Source organism: Mercenaria mercenaria, chromosome 4 (assembly GCF_021730395.1).
Source record: "Mercenaria mercenaria strain notata chromosome 4, MADL_Memer_1, whole genome shotgun sequence".
Lineage (NCBI taxonomy): Eukaryota > Metazoa > Mollusca > Bivalvia > Venerida > Veneridae > Mercenaria > Mercenaria mercenaria.
This window is the reverse complement of record NC_069364.1, coordinates 8,026,296-8,051,485: the sequence shown is the minus strand read 5'-3', so window position 1 is coordinate 8,051,485 and position 25,190 is coordinate 8,026,296. Positions and strand designations below refer to the sequence as shown.

General features: G+C 35.1%; 1 protein-coding gene across 1 annotated transcript; it reads right to left on the bottom strand.

Annotated features, from left to right (window-relative positions):
- Nucleotides 1–3,617: 3,617 nt before the first annotated feature.
- Nucleotides 3,618–8,444, bottom strand: LOC128556186 (POU domain, class 3, transcription factor 4-like). The gene has a single exon (XM_053540334.1). The coding sequence runs from the start codon at nt 8,252–8,254 to the stop codon at nt 6,872–6,874; it is 1,383 nt and encodes a 460-aa protein (XP_053396309.1). The 5' UTR covers nt 8,255–8,444; the 3' UTR covers nt 3,618–6,871.
- Nucleotides 8,445–25,190: the final 16,746 nt, after the last annotated feature.

Genomic DNA, 25,190 nt, shown 5'->3' with positions numbered 1-25,190 from the left:
TTTTCTAACCCTGTGTTACATTTACATTATCAACAGTTACGTTACACTCACATTTGCATACAGCATACTCATTTGGTATATAATGAAGGGATAAAAGCTACTGTAACTCTTTTGTGTGATTTTGATCGTTTGAATGTTACAGAAGGAGTGTAGATACGTGCACGTGCACGAGCACTATTTCTGGTCTACAACCGGAAGTTATCTTTACCCTTTTGCTCATTTGTATAGCAGGACAAAATATCACCCACATAACTTCATTACCGTTGCATGGACGAATCATTCAATTCACTTATTTAGAAAATATATAATAATAAAGAAGTGTTTCAAATTTCAAGGATATTTGTTTGTTTCGAATGTAAGACAAAATCCCTCCCACCCTGAACAACCCTCGCCCCTTCTAAATTTGATCAAAACGGACAAAAATACCAATTTACCTGTCCTTGGTTTTGTTCAGTAGAAATTATCAAATTAAAAAAAAAATATATATAGAAGATAAAGCTTGCAATTTTTGAGATGGTAATCATGCATTTTTAAAAGGAATGAAGTCATTTTTTATTTACTTGAAAAAAATACCAATGAGGGATTCTGTACAACTAGATTACATTGAGGGGAGGGGGGGGGGAGGGTAGGTGGGTACTTTGTCCGGGGATAAGTTTGTCCGTATTCCGTTTGCTTCAGTGTAATTCACCGTGAGACGGCCAAATAATTAGACGAAAGCGACTTTGAGTTTTCTTTTGATTTCATGTTTTAATGAAAATTTACAAATTAACTGAAAAATATATTTGATATTTTTCTCTGTGACTATATCAGATATATGCCACCCTTATTTTCAAGTAATCCTTAATGTTTTATCAAAGTGGAAAATTATTTTTCTTTTAAACAGATTATGGCTAAATACAGTGAGAAGGGAAACTATATTAGACAGTGATACATAGCACATATAATATCAGAAAAAAACTTGGAATTTCCGTGGTTTATTATTAAATAAAATAACTATGTTTAAAGCCACAAAACATGGCCATATTAAATTCAAGACTTTATGAAAATATAATTGCTTTTGAATTTCGTTTTAAAAGTAAGATTTTCGTCTTTAAAATAAGATTTTTTTTTCTTGAAAATATGTGACATTTTAATATTGCAAAAAGTAAAATTAAGTTACTGAAAATCAATAACAGAATATGCGAGGGAGTGGAAAATGTGGTAGAGTAAGACTACACTATTCGGGGGTATTTTGATCGCTAAATACGCACGTACTTTATTTATTTAAAATAGTTTCCTTATTTTGTAATGCAAATGATGCCGGCTTAATTAGAAATAAATGTTTTCTTCTGATTCTGATTACACATTAGAGAATACACGCATATTTCTAACTTAAAATGCAACACAAATATTTTATCAAATAAAAATCATTTAGTTCAGTTAATGATCAATGAATAAATATTAATTTCAATTCATATTTGAATTGTATAAATTACATGACAAAAACTAAGTAGTTTTCACGGTACTGGATCTTGATCATTATTTTAAATGATTTATCGTACAATTTAAACGATTATCGATATGTCTCGAGCGATACTGCATTCGACATATATTGGCCATTTGTTTCAAATAACAACCAGATTTCTCACGCGAAAACAGCTAGTATAGATATTACATTGACATGTATCTGACACAGTAAAACAGGGTTGTGTATTGTGAACATGTAGAGCTGCGTTGTATGTTAACGCCGCGGGGACTCTAGGTGTCAAGACAGCAGACGGGGTCCCTAATCCGTTATCTTATCTGGACCCATCGTGACAATTAACTGTCAAACTCTTTGTGTATTGGGTAACAGATCTATAACTTCGTCTGCCGGTGATAGTTCAACGATATCTGTCTTGGAGAATTTAATTCCGTTTAAAATTTGACTGTAGTAGCGACACTGGCTGCCCCTTCAGTAACAAAGTTTATCAGAAAGTGTGAATAGTCAGGTTAAAAAGGTCCATAACTTCCATTTTTTTTTTCAGTTTCAGTCAGCTTTTTAAGCTTACTCAGAATCAAGATGCATTTTCTTCTAATACAGACAAGAAGTTGTTTTTTTTTTCTTTACAGTAAAACTGCACTCTAAAACAGATGGCCGTTTTAATCGTGACATTTCAGCTACCTTTTGCTAAACACTAAACCAACAGTTGATAGATAGTATCTGCAGATTCAAAGAGAATAGCTGAATAATCCAGCGGTTGAATATAGTGTAGGAATAATGAAATTAAACCAGTGTACAACTCAATATCATCAATATAAACTAATACGACATTTAACCCTTACCATGCTAAATTTCTATAATGGACTGGTCCATCTTCCAATATGGGCAGTAATATTTATCATTTGAAGGGGTGTTTACTTAAAATTTACTGACTGAATAGCGAACAGTGCAGACCATGATCAGACTGCACGGATGTGCAGGCTGATCTTGGTCTGCACTGGTCGAAAAGGCAGAACCATATGCCGCCAGCAGGCTAAGGGTTAACGATTGAATCTAATCACCAATGGACTTCTTATCAGGCAACAGATTTCAAGAACGTGGTCAATAATAGAACTTTCATAATTGCGATATCTTCCCGCTCGTCTTTTTTTTTTTTCAAACGTTCAAAAACTCTGTTAGACTTTCAATTAGCCAATAAAGGAACCAATTTCTCGGCTCTTAAATAATCTAAAAGAGTCTTAAATGCCATCCCAATCAAACCATTCGGGTCTTTTCAATCATTAAATGTCCTTAAATGAAAACCTACATAAATGCAGGGCATTTTATCTATCTAGAATGATCTGTAATAAAACCAATGCACGAAACATGTTTTGAAATGTAAGGTAACGCTTCCAAAAACTATGCAAATTAGAAGTACATCCATAGTTACTCATTTTGTTGCATAAATGAAATGTAATATTTACTAATTAAGAGACTTCGCACTTGTGTAAGAGGCATTTCTATAACAGAATTAAGCAGGGTCCAAATATTTAATTAATTCTCAACAAAATGAAGTGATGTGTAACATTTTTAAATTGAAAACACAGAACTATGAAAGATGTCTGAAAATATTTTTTTTCAACATTTTGTAGGTAGTCTATTCAATCATTTTTATTCGTATTAATGATAGCTGAAGGAATACTGCTGATGTATAGGATATTTGTTTGTTTTTTCTTAAATAAGATTAAAATATCTTCACGACGTAAACACCAGACGCACTATTTTCAGGAGTGGCATAGTGTGAAAATGTCGGATCTGATGTACATGAATGAAGAATACTTTGTTCTTAAGTAGCAAAAAATGGGTATCCTTTGTAGCACACAGTGTCAAATATTATTTCTATTTCCTGTCTTTTCTATATTTTTAACTAATTTTACCCATTAATGTAGTTTTTGTAGCAGTGAAAAATATATTCTGTATTTTCACTGTAAAATTAGCTGCGATATCGAGCAGGGGATGGGAGGGGGGAGCCCGGGGGTGAGGGGCTGAGCATTTTGTTCTACATTCAAATATCTCTGGTATGTTTACAGAAAAAAAGAAACAGAATATATTTTTCATTAGATAATATTTCAACCATTCATTGAAAAACATGTAATAAAACAACATAGAGAAGAAATGAGAGTTCTGCAGATCATTTGTTTATTAATTTTCCACATATATCGAATGGCAACTATGTTAAAACAATATAAAATCAACCAGGCTCGTAATCAGTGATTTTTTTTAAAAACACAGACACATTGAAATATGCACATAAATGAAGGAGAAAAAACTGAGCAATTACGAAAATCATCTCTCCATACAATGCTTATAAGTACAATTATGATTTACAATGAAAATGTTGTCGGCGATTTCCCTTTCAACGACCTGAACGAACATGTAACATTTCTGGTCATTCGTACAGAAAATTTAATTTTAAAAAAAATTCATATGACGGGTAGAAAAAAAATTGTATAAGCGAACAGAAATACTGTGCTGCTTATTATCTTATCTTATCTTATTATTTTTGGTGAGAATTTCAAGGGGAAGAGGGATAAAAATACTTAAAGATGAATGACCGGTACAAAGGAAAATGAGAGAACTCGCATGCCGATTTTTTGGAGATCCTAAACTGTAGTATTTCACAATAATTCTAAAGTTAAAAAACTGAAGTAAATAGAAAAGAGTTCATATCTAAATATTGCAAATCAATCAAAAAAAAGAAGAAGAAATAAATCATTTCTCGAAGACGTAACTATTAAATAAAATTATAAGATTAATTTAATACATGTGTAACGGACGAATGAAAAAAACATGGCACTTAATTTTCTCAATGATAAATAATAAAAGAATAATATACATCTACATTTACAAAATTTGTAAATAAATAATAATAAAGAAATAACAGGTATTCTTCATTGTTTTCAAGGTCTATTTTCACTTTCTCCGCATAAAAAGTATACTCTTTTAATTGTAAGTTACATTCCTTCTTAACAGAAATAAAAACAATCATGGCACAACAGTTTACAATTTTTTTACGCATTCAAATATTGACTGAATAAAAAAAACTACTCCATAGCGTTATTAAGTATAAAGATCATAAAGATAAGAGAGAGGCGTTTATTACTTCATATATAAATAAAGAAATTTTGTCTTGTTTGAACAAAGTGTATCACTCGTGCATGGGACATGTTGAAAAATCTTGAAATACACATTATGATATTTAACATTTGTCAGTAGAAAAAAGATGTAAGCTTTTGAAATAAATTTTCTGAATCATTATATTGTACCTTTTGCCCGATTTTTTTTCTTTCTGAAATGAAGTTGTGGGAAAACAAAGAGTTTTACATCATAAAATCAACCTGGACGCGGAAATAAATTGAAGTTTTACTATAAACCAGTTTTGTGGTGCTACTTCCCATAAATCTTTGCCTCGATGTAGGGATAAAACCTTACAAAAAATCTATCTCAAAGTCACTGTACAACGAAAAAGTAATTAAACAATTCTGTCCTAATTTCTCATCATTATAGCGCGACCTTCATTTTTCTGCAATAAGTATGTAAGTGGCAGGAAACCTTTATAAGCAATTAATCATACAGCGATACAGCAGGATAACAACATTTTTCAGTATATTTTTAAGTTCGTTTCACAGCCAGGTTTTCCTAATATAAAGATGTGTTTAGTGTATTTGTTGATTAGACAGTTTTTGTCATGACTTGCATTTGAAAAAAAAAATAACTCGCTGAAACGGCTGTTTTCTATCAAATAAGGAAAAAAGGAATGAACTGAGAAAATAAATTGCAAAAATAAGATGACATATTAAAGTTGACATCACAAAACGGCGGTTTAAATCAATCTTGTACGAAGGTAAAAAAAATCTGAACTGTACTTTACTGGTTGAAAATAAATTGTTTCATCTGTATCTAAAGTTTTATTCACATACACTACTTTTGCTTTAATCCTTTAGAATAGTAAGGAACATACGTTGCACTGAATACTGCGTCAATATATCGATCTAACAAATCAAATAAATAACAATATGCATTATTAAATGAAGAGAAAAAAATCTGGAAAAAATATTATCATTCATAAAAAAATCTCGTAGCACATACATACAACAATGACTCATAAATATAAATTTTCTACATATAATATTACTTAATTCTGATCTGGTGGTTCCCGCAAGCTGGCCATAATTCCTTCGCCAAAAAAAAAATCATTTTTTGTGTAATTATTATTACATTACTTCCATATAATAACAACGTTTTGGTATATATCAAATTAAGAAGAAACTAGACCACATAAACTCGAGTGTAAATTTAATTTCAGACGTAGAAAGCAAAACAAGATTGTCACGGGTTGAACAAACTATATTTCACATAATCTATCTTAGCTGGTGAAAAAAATGTAAGCCTGACTGCACATTCTAGGGTTTCAAAATAACCCTTTTGTTATCTGTAAAATTAATTTAAACTTGAAACTTTGGATATGAGACCGTTTTCTTTAAAACACCGTCATTTGCCCTGGTGATGCGTATATTAAAGGTAGGTATAACGCGTGTAGCAATTTCTACTTTCTCAAAAGCATTCTTTAATATAAATTACCAGCATCATTTATAACCTTCCAAAGTCTGTAACGCATGACCGATGCTTAAATAAAATTTAACGGGGCAGTAATATTTCTGTGTCCATTAGGCGCATATGTGACACTATAACACTGTAAAATTGATATAAATTAAATCATGGCGTATCGCTGTTACACTAGAAAAACTGAGAAGCGAAACACCCCGACAGATGCTTGGCCTCATCGTGTATTATTAAATGATCAAGAAATCAAAACATCTTGATAGGGAAAAATTGCCCTTTGCTAATTATATCTGTTATTCCTGCAAGCAGAAATTTTGATTTCAAAGCAGACGACAAAAATAACTCGCTGTTCCAAAATATTTTTTTTATATTTCGTGAAAAAAGGCAACTCATTTCTCTAACTTTTAAACAAAGTAGGAAAAAGAAAGTAAAACATTCCATAATGTGGGCCATCAACTTTGAAATATGGTCATAGGAGTGTGAAAACCGCGAGTAAGGCAAAAGAATGAAGCACTTTTGACGATTTTGTTGTAACATACATAAAACTTACGAACTTCTGTCTGAGATACATTTTCCCGTTCAACGACATTCAGTTTTTTCACAGTATGATAATAAATTACAAAACATAAGCCACCAAAACTGGCCGTCTGCGTTTACGTCAATGACGTCACTTCAGTATCTGATCCAATCCGCCGCGTCCTTCCCCTTTCCGAGAATCACAGGCTCACTGTTATGAGGGTATCCATTGCTTAGAACTCGGACGTCACCTGGTAAGTTTGTTTCTTTAATTTTTGTGACGCCGCGATGTCAATGTCCCGGGGGTTGCTGATAGTGGTGGTGTGAGACCGGCGACTGGAGGTGTGACATTGACATAGATACAATGTGTCCCCCACTACTAGTGGGCATTGAGTTGTGAGAGGTTAAGGACGCGAGAGAGGGCATACCCATACCACCGAGGTTCAAAACCCCAGAGTCACCGGAGCCCCCGCCCTGTTGTATGGGGCTACATGAGTCCGAGTTTATATTGCCCATTTTCATATCATGTCTCTGAGGTGGCGAATTATCGTTTTGTTCACTATCTGACATTCCTAAAAGCTCTCCATTTGGACCCAACTGAGCAGCTGGGGTCATACGTTTTTCTTTTTGGCGCCTATTACAAAACCAAACCCGAACCACTTCTTTCTCTAGTTGTAGAGAGTCCGCTAACTGCGATATTTCCTGTGCCTGAGGCTTGGGCTGTTTGAGAAAGTGGCTCTCAAGGGCTCCCTTAACAGTCACTTCAATACTTGTCCGCTTTTTACGTTTTCGGCCCTGCGCGGCTATTTTGTCTATACTAGTAGTTGACCCTGTCGAATTGTCCGCTTCTTCAAGCCACTTTTGAAGGAGGGGTTTCAATTTACACATGTTCTTAAAACTAAGCTGCAATGCCTCAAATCTACAAATGGTTGTTTGACTAAAAACATTACCGTATAGAGTTCCAAGTGCTAATCCTACATCCGCCTGGGTAAATCCCAACTTTATTCTTCTCTGTTTAAATTGTTTAGCAAACACTTCTAAATCATCAGATGATGGTGCGTCCTCGTCCGATGGGGTGTGGGGACCGCCGTCAAGATCTGAGGGGTCATGATCCCTGAGTGACGGGTGTATCTGGTGAGCGGGTGAGAGCATGCCATTCATGCCAGGAAGACCGTACCCCGGGTGCTGGAGCTGATGCCCATTACCGTTCAGGTTTAGGTGTGTCGGTGTAACAGGGGAGTGCCATCCCTGCGGGGAATGCATGTGCTGAGGGGGTCGATGATGTAACGTACTCCCTGCACTGCTCAAATCTTGATTTTGTAGACCAGGTTTAATATCCCTCATATCGGGGTGTGGGTTGTGCAAGTGTGAGCCCATTCCGCTGTTGGACCACGGACCCATATCTGTAGGTATCGAACTCCATGGGTTGTGAGCATAATGATTTAAATGTCCATGTCCATTTTGATGATGCTGTGGCGGCATGTATTTCATTTCACCAAAGTCTCTGTGTATATAAGGCATGGACTGAGATGCCGGGTAATTAAAATCCACAGGGGAGCCACTATGTCCAGTCGGGGAGCTCGAACCTAGGTACAATCCGGAACTAGATGCCGCAGTCATCGCCATGTTGTGATCCGGGTTGTCTCTGCTTACATCCGTACCTTGGAGAATCATTTACTCAGTCTAATATCACCGATCACTATTATTGAGAAGTTTTTTTATCCTGATGTGTAACTACTTCATTACCAACACAAACAAGATTCACTCACTTATGTATACAGTCAATATAGACTTCACTTGCAAAATTTTCACATCACGATCCATAGACTAATTCATGTACACTGAGAGAATTTTCCGACTTTAACTGCGAGACAACTAACGTCATTATGATAGATGTCACCATTAGCCCTAATATGATTGGCCAATCTGATTATGATTGACATGCGCAGTAGTGTATCGGAGGCGGTGACACTTATCGCAAGCACGCCTATTGGTTAGACGACAAAAGCCAGACGCTCGTAAAGGCTTTAACGAAAAAAGGGGTAAAGGTCTGTAATTTTGCAGTTACTCCAAATCTCACTTACGCATTTTATTCTATTGTAAACATCGAACTATTTACCCTAATATCACTGCTATTCAAACAGTCCGGACAAATAGCTGGATATCTATATCTTGTTTATTCAATAAAGGCCTATAAAATCGTCTATATATTGTTGATGTTTACTATTAGATTACTTGACAATTTTCAACAGTCGGATTATCGGACGTTTCTGTAGAAGCATCTTCAGTTAAAGGCACACTAGCATTTAAACTGACTGGAAGAGAGATATAATCTCATTTTCTGTTTGAAATAAGCACAATCCTCTGTTGGTGAGAAATGCATTGTCCTTTTATAATATTATAAAATACACCTTTATTGTTTTATTTCTGTGTAATTAAGATAGCAGAAATTGTATTCCTGCTTTATAAATTAAGAAATTTGAAGAATCAAATAATGCTCAACTATTTTATTAAACAATAAGATTTTCTTAATTAGGTACATGTTCTTAATGAACTTATGTTAACACCTTAATTAAACAACCCTTATATTTAAATCAAAACTGTTTATTTTATTTGAAACTTTTTCGGAAGTTTTATAAGTTCATATGAGTAAAGGACAAATTTTGCAAGTGTAAAACTATAAATCATTTTCTATTATTATTCCATGTTATACCATCTTAAATTAATCATAATTGTATAATTTGTAGTGGATTAATTCATGCTATGCTGTGTCGTGAGCAGAGTTAGAATAAAATATGCATCCATTAACCCCCAAGATTAAGACGTTTTCCAACTTAGTTAAGAATTCTAAAGTCTCTGTCAGCGAGTTTGTAACTTAGAACTTAAAACATGTATTTCACAATACCAATCTACAAAAAAGGGAAACTATTCCTTTCAAGATATTCAAATTATGTAAACCTATAGTCGGATAGAATAAAATGAACAAACTAGGGAGTACAGGCTCTTATGCGTGTATAGCTCGCATGGTTTCAAAAATGAATAATTAGCCATATTTTATATGAATGAAAATTTGGCATTGAATAATTAATGCAATGTCTCCGTTATAGGGTAATATAGTAATTGAAATAATATACAAATATTCGATGCGGGGTTCTTTAATATAGCACAACATATTATCACAGCAAAAATAAAACCCATACCGCGGAAAGTGCAGTGAAGTTACATTAACTTTGCATTCTATTTTAAGTTTTGCACTGTTTTTTCTTTTTTGTTTGGCATTTGAACACATTAAATTCTTTATATTACCTCATGAAATTTTAAAAAACTGGACCGCTTTGTATTACCTATATTTGACACATAAAACACAATTATTGCAAATCTCCATTTTGATCAGATTTGACTATATTTAATCATAGAGTATAGATTACAGAAAATAAAAAAAAACAGTTGTATGGAAATAATGCAAGAAAAAAAATCATTGATTGATAGGATTTTAAATGCATCATCCGAATCAACCAAAATAAGATAAAAAAAGTAAACACAAAGATGGCCTCAGCGGGAGAACACCTCCGGATTTTTCGACTTCTTAAATTACACCAGGATCATATCGATCATGGTTTTTGTTGTTGTCAAAATTTAAATGCCTACACTTTAGCTGCCTTTGGAGAAATTCTATACTACACCAGGCTGCAAAACGCTCATAAAAGGAAGTAATTTAAATCTTATATAAATCGATACATCTATCAACTCGTTTATTAATTTTTAAAGTAATTATTTCAGATCTTCTTTTACATTGAAGTCTGATTTGTTTTGATGTTTGTTTATACGTTTTATATGCTTTGTGTATCAAAGGCATAAACAATCTTTCGCAATGATGGAAGGGTTCAAGATGACCCCGCTTGACCCATTTAATGGGTTTGATTTATGGAGATTTGATTATTGTCTTTGGACTTCATAAAAAGGTACAAACTTACCTTTTTACCGTGAAGAATAAATATTTGCAAGGACAAAGTCGTGGCATTAACAATTTTAACGTGACGACCAGTTATGGATGTCAGGTAAAATAATATTTTGGTGAGACGCATGTGCTGTGTAGGTTGTGTACGGGGGACGGGCTGAATAATAAGTCAAACATTATCGATTCATACACCTTTTTTCATCTTCAGAACGTAGCACCTATAGGTGTCATAACCATGAAATGCATGAACAAACAATATATTTTTCTTACAAACTATTTTTTGCTCTTTTGTCACTTTCTTGTATAAATGTAATACACGCCTTTTCAACGAAACCGGTATATTCGTGACTGTCGTTTCATGTTCAACACATGCAGGAGTAGATATTATCTGGCATTTAGAGAAAATAAGCAGCAGACGAATTTGTGGTCCAATGATTAAGACACTGCCAGAAAACGTGAGTTTGACTGCTCATTGCTGTAACCAAATTGACCAAAAGTATTTTGGGCGATAGTGAACCAATATTCATACTCTAGCGCTTTCAAGCAGCACAATTAATTGTATACATATACTAAATAGCCTAATTGCACCAAAACAGTTCTCAGTACTGTGCTCCGTAGAGCTTTTATTTTCATAGATTTTATTGCTGTTATCTTGTTGAAATCAGACGACATGTCCATGCTATTGGTAGTATGTAATAACTGCACACAAGAATTCAACATGCAACACTACCACTAAAATTTGGCGTCTCGTTCGTTCTCGCATACCAGAGATGGATCCCACCTTTTTACTGTTTTCTTTTAGCAGCGAGAATGTATTTCAATGAAACGGTTTTTCAAAAGGCCCAAAGTGCCTACTCCAGCGTTGTAACCTGTTAATTTTATACAGAACAATGAAGGCAAGTTATTTAGTGTGTGTATGCCAAAGAACCCCAAAACTTCCTGTTATTAATCAGGCACTGCCAACAACAACAACAACAACAACAACAACAAAAGAAACATAAAATGCTCTGTTCTGAAGGAAATGCCCCTATGAGGAACTTGTACAGTGATAAATAAATACAGATACAAAAATACACTCTGGTGTTTTAACTTGACATTTATATTATGTTATAAGTACCTGTTTACGAAATGGTACTAATTTTATCACCTATTCTAGTCTCCTTTAATGTGGGCTGATAATAATTCCATTTATGTTCATTGTTTTCTTCCCTACGACAGAAAGCTATAACGCTCTGAAAATAAATTTAATTTGCAAATGGTATTTAAAAATGTAAAATTATTATTCGGCGTTCGACCTCCTTTAAGACAAGTGCAACATTTAAACGGCGCTCTTCTACTACGAACCCAATGACACCTTTAAATAAGTCATATATCATTGTTTCAAACTATAAATGTATAAGATATATTTGGTACCTTTTGGATCATCAAAGCAAGTTTGACATAAGTTTTGGTGCAAAGATCAACTCTTATTAAAGGTCAAGGCTTTATCATTCCTTTCGTGGGCTAGGATGTAAACAGTCACAGCCATTATGTCTATGTAACGAACAATAAGGATCTATTCGGTTGACGGTTTTGGTAAAATGACGGAACCAAATATAAACTTCACAGACCTTCGTTACCATTAAAAAACAAATTTAAAAGCACCGAATGGCGATTGATGACACAGCTGTTAACATATTCTTGACATCAAACCTACTTCAAAGTTTTGAAAATTGCAACAGTCATTTGATTTAGAACAATAACGAACTAAACGTCCCCAAGATGAAGATTTTAGCCATACTCAGGAATTGAACACGGGTAAACACGGAGTCAATCCGACTCCCGAGCGCTATACCGCCACACAGGTCCAGCGTTAATGCCGTTCTCTGGAATTTGGTCAGTTAAATTCCGATACTGGCAAGAAAATGTTTGAATAGTTGAATTATCTATATGAGCCGTGCCATGAGAAAACCAACATAGTGGATTTGCGACCAGCATGGATCTAGACCTGCCTGCGCATCCGCGCAGTCTGGTCAGGATCCATGCTGTTCGCTTTTAAAGCCTATTGGAATTGAAGAAACTGTTAGCGAACAGCATGGATCCTGACCAGACTGCGCGGATGCGCAGGCTGGTCTGGATCCATGCTGGTCGCAAACCCACTATGTTGGTTTTCTCATGGCACGGCTCATATTCATTTTAGCCATTTTTCAAGAAAAACAATATTTTTCAATGGACAGAAGCTGTAAAAGTAACAGAAAACGTTCCATAAGGGAGAAAAAAAGCAACAGCACGGGAAACAACATATACAGACAGGATTAAAGCCAGAAGGAATATAAACAACATTAAAAAGAAAAGAAAACGACACGGTAAGTAAAATTTTAAGAAAAATCACACGGTAGATAAAAGCAAACAGCAAACAGCAAACAGCAAACATTTACCAAGGCGACGTCCTAACTGCGGAGAACACACTAAACCGAACTCTTTTTCGGAAAAACATTTGTCAAAGAAAACAAATAGAAAAGTAAATAACACATTTTGAAAAAAGTAAACAACAATTCATCAAAAAGGTATAAAACTCAGCAACACTATAGTTAAAAGTAAACAACACTTGATGAAAAACCACATTGTAAGCAACAGTAACTGTTTCTGAAATAGGTCGTGGAAAACTTCACTCGAAAAAAATATCTTGAAGGGAATCACGAATGCATCAGTAACGGCTGTATCGTATCAAATAAAGCGAAAACTTTAGTATCAACAGTTTTAATCTAGCTCACTGAAGTTTGTATTAACAAGACTTAACCTGTTCAAAGTTTTCTAAAGTGTGTTAATACACATGTCAGATCCTGATGACTGCGACTGAGATGTTGCTATTTTTGTTAACTTTAAAATTTTAATTAAATTTTACCCCTTCCGCCGCTTTTCAAAATGTTCAGCGAAGCGTACGGACGGACAATGAAGGAGCCCTACACAGCTCGATATCTTGTCAATTTCTCGTGATGATGTGTTGAAAAGATATTGTATCAATATCCCAGCATCTTTCACACGGCGACGACTCGCACTTCAAATCCTCTCATATTATATTACCTACAGTAAGGTATGATGGGTGTAAACATAGTGCAGTAGAAGTGATGTTACTGTTAACCAAATGAGAAGGTCATTTGATCTACCTTTTCTATATGTTGTCGATCTATAACTTCCTTCGCGGCATCAACAGTCTGTTTCTTTATAGTAACTTATTGTTTGTTTGTATATAAGCTTATTTATATAGCCGCCACTGGTAACCCATATGGGCGACTCCTCCAGAAGACTGTTAGTAATGATAGTAGGAGGATAGTGCAAGATACAGAAGACGCTCCAATTCCAGAAGCTTCCCTGGTTCTTTAGCGTGTCAGATGTAAAGCACCCACACACGGGACTCTTATCCCAATGTTAGTAATTTTAGTTGGAGGAGCGGGGGCTCGAACTCACGACCCCTAATTTCGTAGTCAGACAGTGTTACCAATGGACCACTGTATCCGCTCTATATAGTAACTTATTTGTTTGTAAGCTTATTTATAGCCGCCACTGGTAACCTATATGGGCGGCTGTTAGTAGCTTCAGTGGGAGTATAGCGCAATGTGCAAGACGTCCCAGTTCATGAAGCATTCCTGGTTCTTTTCATGTGCTAGGGGTAAAGCACGAGACTTATCCCAATGCAGGTATTTTCAGTTGGTTTCGTAGCCTAATAGATTAACCACTGTATAACTGCATCCGCTGTTCTTTATGGGCTAGTGCTGGGTTATTAGATGTACGTTTGGAGACCGGCTACAAAACTTTACCATTTAATTTGTTGTTGACAACTGGTATTACATCTCTTTCTTCGGTCAAGAAACACGGTTATTATGGATTGTATGCCAGCGGTATGAAAAGGAAATGATGTAAGCAGTTATGCTGCGTGTATCTCGACCGGAAGTCCTGCTGTATGTGTTGTGGTTGCTGCTGCTAACAGTGTGACTGTCTTTACTTAAACAGACAGTTATATGGCCAAAATTTCAAATATAGATGGATAAAGACGGTTGGGATGATAAAGAACCAGCATGATCTAAAAAATAAAAAAAAATATTGAAAAAAAACGAAAATGTTGTCAAATATATGAAGTGCTACCGCTCAAGGTGACAATGTTGTTGCTTTTGTGATTGTATCTTTACTGTTGTTGTTCTGATGATGATCATCATCATCATGATGTTGTTGTTGTTTTTGCTGCCGCCGATACTGCCGTTGTTCTTGTTGATAATGACGGTGATGATGTTATTGATGATGACGATAATGATGATGGTTATCATTATGATGGTGATTATGATGAAAATGATCATGATGATGGTTGTGGTAGTGGTAGTGGTGATGATGATGACGGTGATGATGATGGTAATGGTGATGATAATGGTGGTGATGATGATGACGATGATGACGACATAATCGAATATGTCTATTGGCAGAAGATATTCATTAAATATGATAACGTGATGAAGCTGAAGATATTTTGACAGATGATGGTTATTATTATGATGTCGATGATGATGGTGTTGATAATGATGATGTTGGTGTGGTGGTTGTGGTAGTAATAATGATTGTGATGATGATGGCGGTGGTTTTGATGGTGGTGGTAATGATGTTGACGATGGTGGTGATTGTGTTGATGGTGATGGTGGTATTGATCATAATGGTAAAGTGGTCATGATGGTGTTGTTACTGATGTTGGTGGTGATGGTGACGGTGATGATTACTGTGGTGAAGATGAGGATGATAGTGGTGATGGTGGCGGTGATGATGACGACGATGGTATATAGAAAAAACAAACAGAATATATTAATCACTTATGATAACGTAATGGAGTTGAAGATATTCTGATAATGGCTGAAATATTGCAAAAGGGTTAGTTGGATAATTGGTTAGAAGACGAAATAGATCAATTAAACCACAGAATGTTAAGACATATTGTGCTTTTTATACTATTAAATACATCATATATGAATTGATATTGAAACAGGGTGTAAGTTTACCGTTTCGTAATTCTTCTATTACGGCGTTAGCTATTTTTTTGCTTCAGCCATGATATCAGATATATATCGTAAATATACTCTTACAGGGATATAAAAATGGTAAAAGATAAAAGAGATAACGTTTTCCTGTTTGAAACATGACTTGCAACTTGAAACACCGAATGTGTCAAAAGGCAAATCTATTTTGTCACCGTAGAGATGTTAGACGTTAGTATAATCATCTTTTACAATGATATAAGCGACTTAACTGAATGTAGGACGATTTATTGAGAAAAAACACACAAAAAGACGTTTAAATAGCCACGCAAAACCTTTCCATGGGGACACTTCAAAGTTAGAACCAGATGCCATGTCCACAAAGACTGGACTACTTTCAATAACACAGAATCTAAAGTTATCAAACTGAATATCTCAAATATATTCAAGGATCTTACTCTTTTCTGAGCTCGAGTCTGAAATTGATCAATAGCAACAACACATTATGATGTAGGGACCTGGTTTATCATACTGTACAGGTTGCCTAGGGTATTCTGTCCGTAACATACATGTTCTTTGTTGTAAATATAAATAAAGATAGTTCAAGTAAATGTTGAAGAGCTCAAGTTTGATCTTCACTGCGTTTCTGTATATTGAAAACATTGTCTAGAATGGTCTTAAGGTATGTGTACCTTTGCGAACCGGATGACAAATACATGAAATAAAGATCGCATTGAAATGAGCCGTGCCATGGGAAAACCAACATAGTGGGTATGCGACCAGCATGGATCCAGACCAGCCTGCGCATCCGCGCAGTCTGGCCAGAATCCATGCTGTTCGCTAACAGTTTCTCCAATTCCAATAGGCTTTAAAAGCGAACAGCATGGAGCCTGACCAGACTGCGCGGATGCGCAGGCTGGTCTGGATCCATGCTGGTCGCAAACCCACTATGTTGGTTTTCTCATGGCACGGCTCAAATATGGTTCATACGTTCTTTGGTAAACAACTGCACATTCTCATCCATCAAAGGTTTGTCAAAATCAACTCGGGAACTATTGTAAACCTCTGGTATGCGAGAATGACAACTGCCGGGCAGCCAAGTCTATATCTCCAGAATTGTAGCTCCTTTATATACATTTAGACTCTGCAGATTGATTGACTAATATAATTAAATATCTCATCAGCGTTCAGACTCGGGTACTACATGTTTTTTTTTTTCAATTTTCTTAATGTTAACGACCTTGGGCGACATTCTTTAGAGTGACATGACGTGAAACATGTCCTCCATACTTCAACAATGTACGTAGTGAAAGCTATTTTAATCTTATAAAAAAACAACAACACTTTTTTCATGTTTTTAACATTTTTTACCAATATAATAGTTTCTTCCAAGTGAAAAATATATTTGACATTTTGTCGTTGTGTAAATACCAGATACATTTCACTCTAGAAATTCAGTAATTCACTAAAAATTATAATAAACTCCTTAATCAGTACACGTGCACCTAAAAAAACCCGGCAGTCTACTTTTGAAGTTGCAATTCCTTAAATTTCACGATGACTGTCGGACCAGCGAACATTCTACTGTCCCGTGAATTCACGGAAGTTGCACTGCAAACGTTGCTGTGCACTACTGACCCACTGTTCGGTTATTGTCCTCATTCCATTTCCTGTTTATATGATAGTTTTTACTCCATTCATGCTCTTGAATTTGGACATTTTGGAATCAAATAACTATGAAATGTATATCTCTAATGTCGGGTTTACAATTACATATTTTTTACAACATTTAGCTAATATCATTACATGGATATTTTTACCAAAAGTTGATATTGTATTTCAAATACTGTAAAATTGAGTTGAATATTCAGATTGTCTGCATTGTTTAACACAACACACACGTGTACAAACTAGACACCATCAGGCCCACCCTTTTACAGTCTCAAAATTGCAACAATTTTTAATTTCATTAAATTATTATGATTATTTCAATTATGAACAATAAATGGTGGTCTGACACTAGAGAAGGACATAAGAATTCCCGCCCCTATATATTTTTTCATGATAAACGTTAAAAAAAATTTTGTTGGTGCCTATAAAGAACTGTTCAATTATGGTATGGGGATGGAGAAAAAAGTGTTGACGGCAGATAGTTACATTTTTGCGTTATTATACATCGTCTTGAATAAATACAAAAGCCAAATATTACCTAAAGTGCAAAATTGGTTCATATTATCAGACGCATTAAAATACAATATAAGTTGAAGTCAAATTAATTTATATCTGTTAAAAGAGTTATAATGAAATAGTATGACGGAAGTCATACACTTTATGAATGAACTTATTTTTGCTTCATAGATTATTTTCGTTGAAGAAATTGGTATGCAATAAACTAGGGTGGGGAATGTCAGGCCACCTAAAGTTGGTAACTCTTGGGACATGTACCTCCGTACGACGGAGTAGGGCTGAGTAGTCGTTTCAAACAACACTGACCGGGAAAATATATGCACAACTGTAATGGAGGCTTAGTAGATTGCCGGATATGCTGCTCCTAATTGATGTACATATACCGTACCCGTATTGCAATCCAAATTTCGACGAGTCGGAGAATGGCTTTAAATTACGGAAATACTGAACTCAATGGTACTACCTTTATACTGGTTGAAATGAAATCTAAGCATCCGTGTATTTTTTTCAGGCTGGAACAATGTTTGTGACACACCTTTGTCACAGCATTAATGTTGCATTTCGACAATAACATTTTAACATATTTATCAAAAATCGGCGGAACTCAAATTCTTTCTAATATCTTTAATCACTTTCTCTGTGTTCCATATTTACTCTTTAAAAACTGCGAATGAATTCCATGAAAGTTTATTTAAGGTCGATTTAAAACAAGTTCTACAACTGAGCGCCAAGCAAGGAAGTAACTGGTACCATTTTCTCGTCTTTGTAATGAGCCGGCCAGAGATCGAACCGACGAACTTCTAAACTCGAATATGATACTCTGCTGCAAAGCTACCGAGGCGGTCAAACTTAATTTGATATAGTGATAATGCTCAAAGTTTATCCGTTATGGCCTCGTTAAACGTCATAAACACTTTTAAACTAAATGGTTATGACGTCACAAAACTCCAGTAAACACCATGACGGTTAAACGTCATAAGACATGCCTTACCTCTGAACAATATTTCCGCTTACGTTGACGTTGCCGCTAAGGTTCATGTGCCACAAACCGTAATTTGGGGGCATTTCACTGAAATATTAACTTGTCGATCTCACGTAAAGTATAGATAATAAATGCTGCATTAGGGGTATACTCTACACAGGGGTTATCTAAAGAGGGGAAAAAGAAGGACGGCAGAGATGTTCGTTATAAAGGGATGGTCGGTCTATGGAGAGTTTACATACCATGCCACTCAATGAAAAAAAATGTTTGGTTTTAAGGGGTACGTCATTTTGCCTTAGTTTTACAGTATCGTGTGTCTGAAAATGTTTCAACAGTTTTTACTATCACATGTGTATGATTTGTCCAATTTTAAGGATATTTTTTTTATTTATTGCTAGAGATATTGTGATATGATATAGTAAAGGATGCGTACATCCTCAAATGTCTGGGTCAAATCCGGTATCTGGTTTGTTATTAAAACCTCCTTTCAGATCAAGGTATCGCTTACGACGTACTTTTAAGATGTAACTCGCATTTCTCTAACCCATTTATGAACTGTAGGTTTTGAGAAATAATGTCAAAAAATGAAAGTAAAACGATATTTTAAACCGGAGGCAAAGTTTGCTACCGTCATGTGAATGAACACATATCGAACATCATAAGAGCAATGTTTTTTACTATGTTCAAAAGTTAGTGAGATAATACGAGCATCATTTTATGTTAATAGGTGTAATTTGAAACTGATGCTTCAGCAAAAATTAAAATTGTGACCATAAAATGTAACTTTTGATGAAGTTTCACATTTTTTAAACGCAATATTGTGCATCAAAGTTTCGCGCCACACACGTACCACGGTGAACACTACGCACCCGTATGAAGTATACTTACTGCCCATACACATATATCCAAAGCATGCACCACAGTATATGCATCATGCGTTAATCAATGCAACATATCTCGTGCAAACAACAGTACACGTACTTTACGTTTACCAATGTATACATATCATCGAGTGTAAACCCCATTATTAATTGGCAATGGCGTGCCGGAAGTGGTTCCAAGATCGCCCCGAACGTTTCCCAGCATATCAAGTAACACGGTATACTTTCTCTGTGTGTACAAACGCGTATGTACATTGCATGTTATATTTTATACGTATGTTATATAATTTTCCAATGTATACGCATATTGCGTATGCAGTGTAGAACTGTAACGTGTACACACCGAGCATGTACAAAAGTAAAAGCTGACATTTCATTTATACACATACGCACGTCCTATAAAGGCATTACATTAGGAATTTAGTGTGAAAACAACATGAACACACCTAGAACTCCGATCGTCCCGAAAATTAGGACCAACCTGGATTCCAGCTTCATCGTATCAATAAAACAAAAAAAACCGGAGACCAGATATTACGTTTTGCAAAGTAACCAATAGAAATCGGGTTTACAAAGCATGTTTGTCGAACCAAAATATGAAGAGACGTCATAAAATCAAAGCACTGAATGTACTGATCGGGAGCCACGGTTAGTGCATATTGTTTGTGTCGCATATGCAACAGAAAACTTTCTAATTTAAGACACAAGTGATTTACTTTGCTAGATAAACATGACATAAGTAACATTACTAATGTGTGATCATGGGCAAATATGCAGTGCAGAACTGAGTTAACTCAGCTCTTTTCGTTTCGCGTCTTTCGGTGTTTTGGACTAAATCTCAACGCTGAAGTTTCCCGGGAAAAATTAGGCCCCACACATTTCTGCATAACGGTTTTGTGCACATGCTGTGTACATGTTCACATTTAACCTGATAAAAAGAACGAACCGAGCCGCTTTCTAGCTAACCTTGTCCAGTTAAGTAACCTGTATAATGCATATCAGTCCCTGTCAGTGGACAAGTGTGTGAAGTTTCAATCCTTTCCCACAAGTGGTTACCGAGATTACCAGCTTAAATACAAAAACTTAACCAAAAAATTGCTGAGTTGAAAAATAGGCATAATTTGTAAAAATGCAAAGTAGTGTTATGGAACCTGTGCAATGTGTGTCAGATCATGACAGTAAATAAGTGTATGAAGTTTCAATCCATTCCCATCAGTGGGTACTGAGATACCAGCTTACATACAAATTTAACCACAAAATTTCTTAGTCGAAACAGGGGCATAATTTTAGTTATAAAGTTATGGAACTTGTGCAGTATAAGTTAGTTTATCAAAGTGAATAAGTGTGTGAAGTTTCAATCCATTCCCACTAACGGTTACTGAGATACCAGATTACATAGAAAAACTTAACCAAATCGGGACGCCGATGCCGGGTGACATTTGACATTCGAACATTGTCATTTTACCAAAGAGAAATGAATGTCGAACTGCACATTATTTAACATTTGAGAATTGACTGTTTGCCAAAGAAAATGAATGTCATACTGCACATCATTTGACATTCGAAAGTACCCTTCTTGCAAATAAAACGAATGTCGTGCTGCACATCATTTGACATTCGAACTTTGATGAAACGTAAAATGTCGAATGTCCGATATCGTGTAGCACGGCACTCAATTTTGTTTTTGCAGGAACAAAAATTTCGAACGCTGAATTCTGCTTGACATTCGGTTTTGGTAATGCTGTTTGTCGAACGTCGAATGTGTTGATAACTACATGCAGTTGATATTTTAAAGCAGGCAAAGTCTATGATATACCTTCACAGGTCTTACTGTAGATCAGTTTATTTCAGAAAACATGAAACAGACCAAATCTACAATACATGTTCAGACCATATGTAGCTTGTCCAGAGAATCTTATTGCAGCTCATATCTATGACATATAAATGCAGACAAAATCCACAGTACATTTACGGACTATGTAATTTTAATGCAGGAATACATTTTCAGAGCAGAAACCTTAATGCAGGTTAATTCTAGAATTAATTTTCTTGACACTGACTTTAATCAATGGTAATGCTAATATACATTTTCAGAACAGTAATCTTACTCAAGGACAAGACTTAGTCAAGATTACATTTTCATAGCAGTTACCGTATTCAAGGCCAAGTCAAGAATACATTTTCAGAACTGTAATCTTACTCAATGCCACGGCTTGAATACATTTTCAGAGCAGTAATCTTACTCAAGACCAAGGCCAAAATACATTTTCAGAACAGTTTTCTTACTCAAGGCAACGGCTTTAATACATTTTCAGAGCAGTTATCGGAATATTCAAGGCCAGGCCAAGAATGCATTTTCAGAACAGTTATCTTACCCAAGGCCAAGCCTAAATATATGTTCAGAACGGTAGTCTTACTCAAGGTCAAGCCTAAATATATGTTCAGAACGGTAGTCTTACTCAAGGTCAAGCATAAAATACATGTTCAGAGCAGTAACCTTACTCAAGGCTAAATAAAGAATACATTTTCAGAACAGTTATCTTACCCAAGGCCAAGCCTAAAATACATGCTCAGAACAGTAGTCTTACTCAAGGCCAAGACTAAAATACATGTTCAGAGCAGTAGCCTTACTCACGGCTTAATCAAGAATATATTTTCAGAACAGTTATCTTACTCAAGACCAAGGCTAAAATACATTTTCAGAGCAATTATCTAACTCAAGGCGAAGGCTAAAATATTTTTTTCAGAACAGTAAATATACTCAAGGCCAAGACTAAAATACATGTTCAGAGCAGTAGCCTTTCTCAAGGCTTAATCAAGAATATATTTTCAGAACAGTTATCTTACCCAAGGCCAAGCCTAAAATACTTGTTCAGAACAGTTATCTTACTCAAGACCAAGGCGAAAATACATTTTCAGAGCAATTATCTAACTCAAGGCGAAGGCTAAAATATTTTTTTCAGAACAGTAAATATACTCAAGGCCAAGCCTAAACTATATGTTCAGAACAGTAGTCATACTCAAGACCAAGGCTAAAATACATTTTCAGAACAGTTATCTCACTCAAGGCCAAGCCTAAAATACATGTTCAGAACAGTAGTCTTACTTAATACCAAGGCTAAAATGTAGCGATAACGCATGTTTTTTCATGTTATAACATCCGCAGAATCCGGAGGGAATGGTTGGTACCCGAGCCCGTTAGGGCGAGGGTACCAACATTTCCCGAGGGATTCTGAAGATGTTACAACACGAAAAGAACATGCGCTAACGCTATTCTAGCATAAACGCGTAAAAATCAGGTAAATAAATATATACTTTTCAACGTCGTTAAATTTCCATGAAATGCGCGGTAAAGTCTACGTTGTTTTGTCACGTTGACGTCATTTCATTTTGAATTATACGTTTTGGGGCCGTAATGCGTTTACGCTCTACCACGGAACGTGCATATATAAAAAGGTGTTATAACAGCACGCGAGCGCGAGAATCTCCCTGTTAACACACGTTTTCTCTTCTGTTAAAACACCCCCGAAAAGTGACAATAACAGCAGTGTTATGCTAGAATACATTTTCAGAACAGTTATCTTACTCAAGGCCAAGTCTAAAATACATGTTCAGAGCAGTAGCCTTACTCGAGGCTAAATCAAGAATACATTTTCAGAACAGTTATCGTACTCAAGGCCATGCCTAAGATACATTTTCAGAACAGTTATTTTAATCATCGCCACGGCCACGGCAATTATCTTACACAAGACCACGGCTTGAATACATTTTCAGAACAGTTATTGTACTCAATGCCAAGTAAAGGTTACATTTTCAGAATAGCAATCTTACTCAAGGCCAGATCAAGAATACATTTTCAGAACAGTAATTTTACTCAAGCCCAAGTGAAGAAAACATTTTCAGAACAGTAGTCTTAATAAAGGCCAAATCAAGAATACATTTTCAGAACAGTAATCTAACTCAAGGCCAAGTCAAGAATGGTTATACATTTTCAGAACGGTAATCTTACTCAAGGCCAAGTCATAATAGTTAAAGAAAAAAAGACAACTCAAGTTTGCAACGCGTTTCGGATTAATTTAAAATACTTCTTCAGGCAAACATACGATGTATACAAACATATCGTCTGTTGAAAACCAGACCCTGGTATCTGACTTTTTTGAAATTTTTCAGGAACTTGAAAAAACTTCCTCAAACGTATAAAAATGTTTATTTTTGTACCATTTCTAGTACTTTGGTGACAAATCACATTCTTTAGATATTAGGAAATGTTTCTACCCATTTGCTCTTAAACTTAGGACAATTTTGGACTATTTTGTTTTGGCATTATAACTTTGGAGTTTTATCAGCATTTTCTTACAGGCAAAACACTTCATTTTCAGATAATATGTTTTTGCTTTAAGCAGATATAACTTTCTTTCTGCGCCTCTCCAGCCAAAACAATTCAGCTAAAGATGCGTGTTTTTGGCATTCATGATTTCTGAAAATCTGATAAAGAATAATATGCCAGAACCTAGTATATGGTCATAACATACTATAGCTTTACACTTTTTGCGAATATTGTTTGCAAACTGCGGGCCAGTCTATTGCATATACCAATGCCATAGTTTGGTTTTAATAAAAAGATGACATAACACGCATTTCCATTGTGCTATATAATAGTATTTATGTATACACTGATATGGCAATGCATTTTGTTTTCAAAAAATCACAGATTATCGGACAGAACAGAGTAACTTGGCGTGCGGTGTTTTGGTTGTAATACATATTTATTTTGATTCAAAAAAGTTTGATCTAAAACATAGTAACTTGAAGAAAAAAAGACTTTGATGATACTTTATTTTGATCCTTCAAACAAATCTGTAAATATTTCACGATTGATTTCAGACCATTATACTTGAAATCATCATATTAGATAAATATGCATTTTTACATTTTATTACGTGTCACAGAACTTAAATCTAACATAAAGTAACATACACGAGTAGTTTCCGCCTATGATATCTATTGAAAATCTTATGGTATTCACCCAGTAAGTAGTAATTTAAAAGATATTATCGCATTAGTACATGATGCAGTCAGTAGTCATTATAAATTTAATTTATATCATACTTCTTGCACTCTGTAGTCATTACACAGAAATATCTTTTATCATACTTGGTGCCTTTACTAGTAATAATAAACATGTAGGTCTCGTCAAAAAGTAATATGAGTTACATAATAAATGGTAAGTAATATGATTTACATAATAAATGGCATCTATTGAATACCTTATTATTCACCCAGTAAGTAGTCATTTAAAAGACACTATTGCATTCGTACATTATGCAGTCAGTAGTCATTATAAATTTATATTATATCATACTTCTTGCAAATCGTAGTCATTACACAAAAATATCTTTTATCATACTTGTTGCTATCGCCAGTTATTAAAAATGTAACCATGTAGAAAAACTGTAACATATACATCTCCTCAAAAGTAATACATGCTTCCTTTTCATAGTTTGTTAAAACACGGATAGCTCTGCACCCACAAAAATACTTCTGCTATAAAATATTTCTGTTATAAAAAGAGATTGTAGCCGTAAATAGAACACGGTAATTATCTACA

Coding starts and splice junctions, on each gene's coding strand:
- LOC128556186 (XM_053540334.1), bottom strand. CDS start 8,254: ATGATTCTCCAAGGTACGGATGTAAGCAGAGACAACCCGGATCACAAC.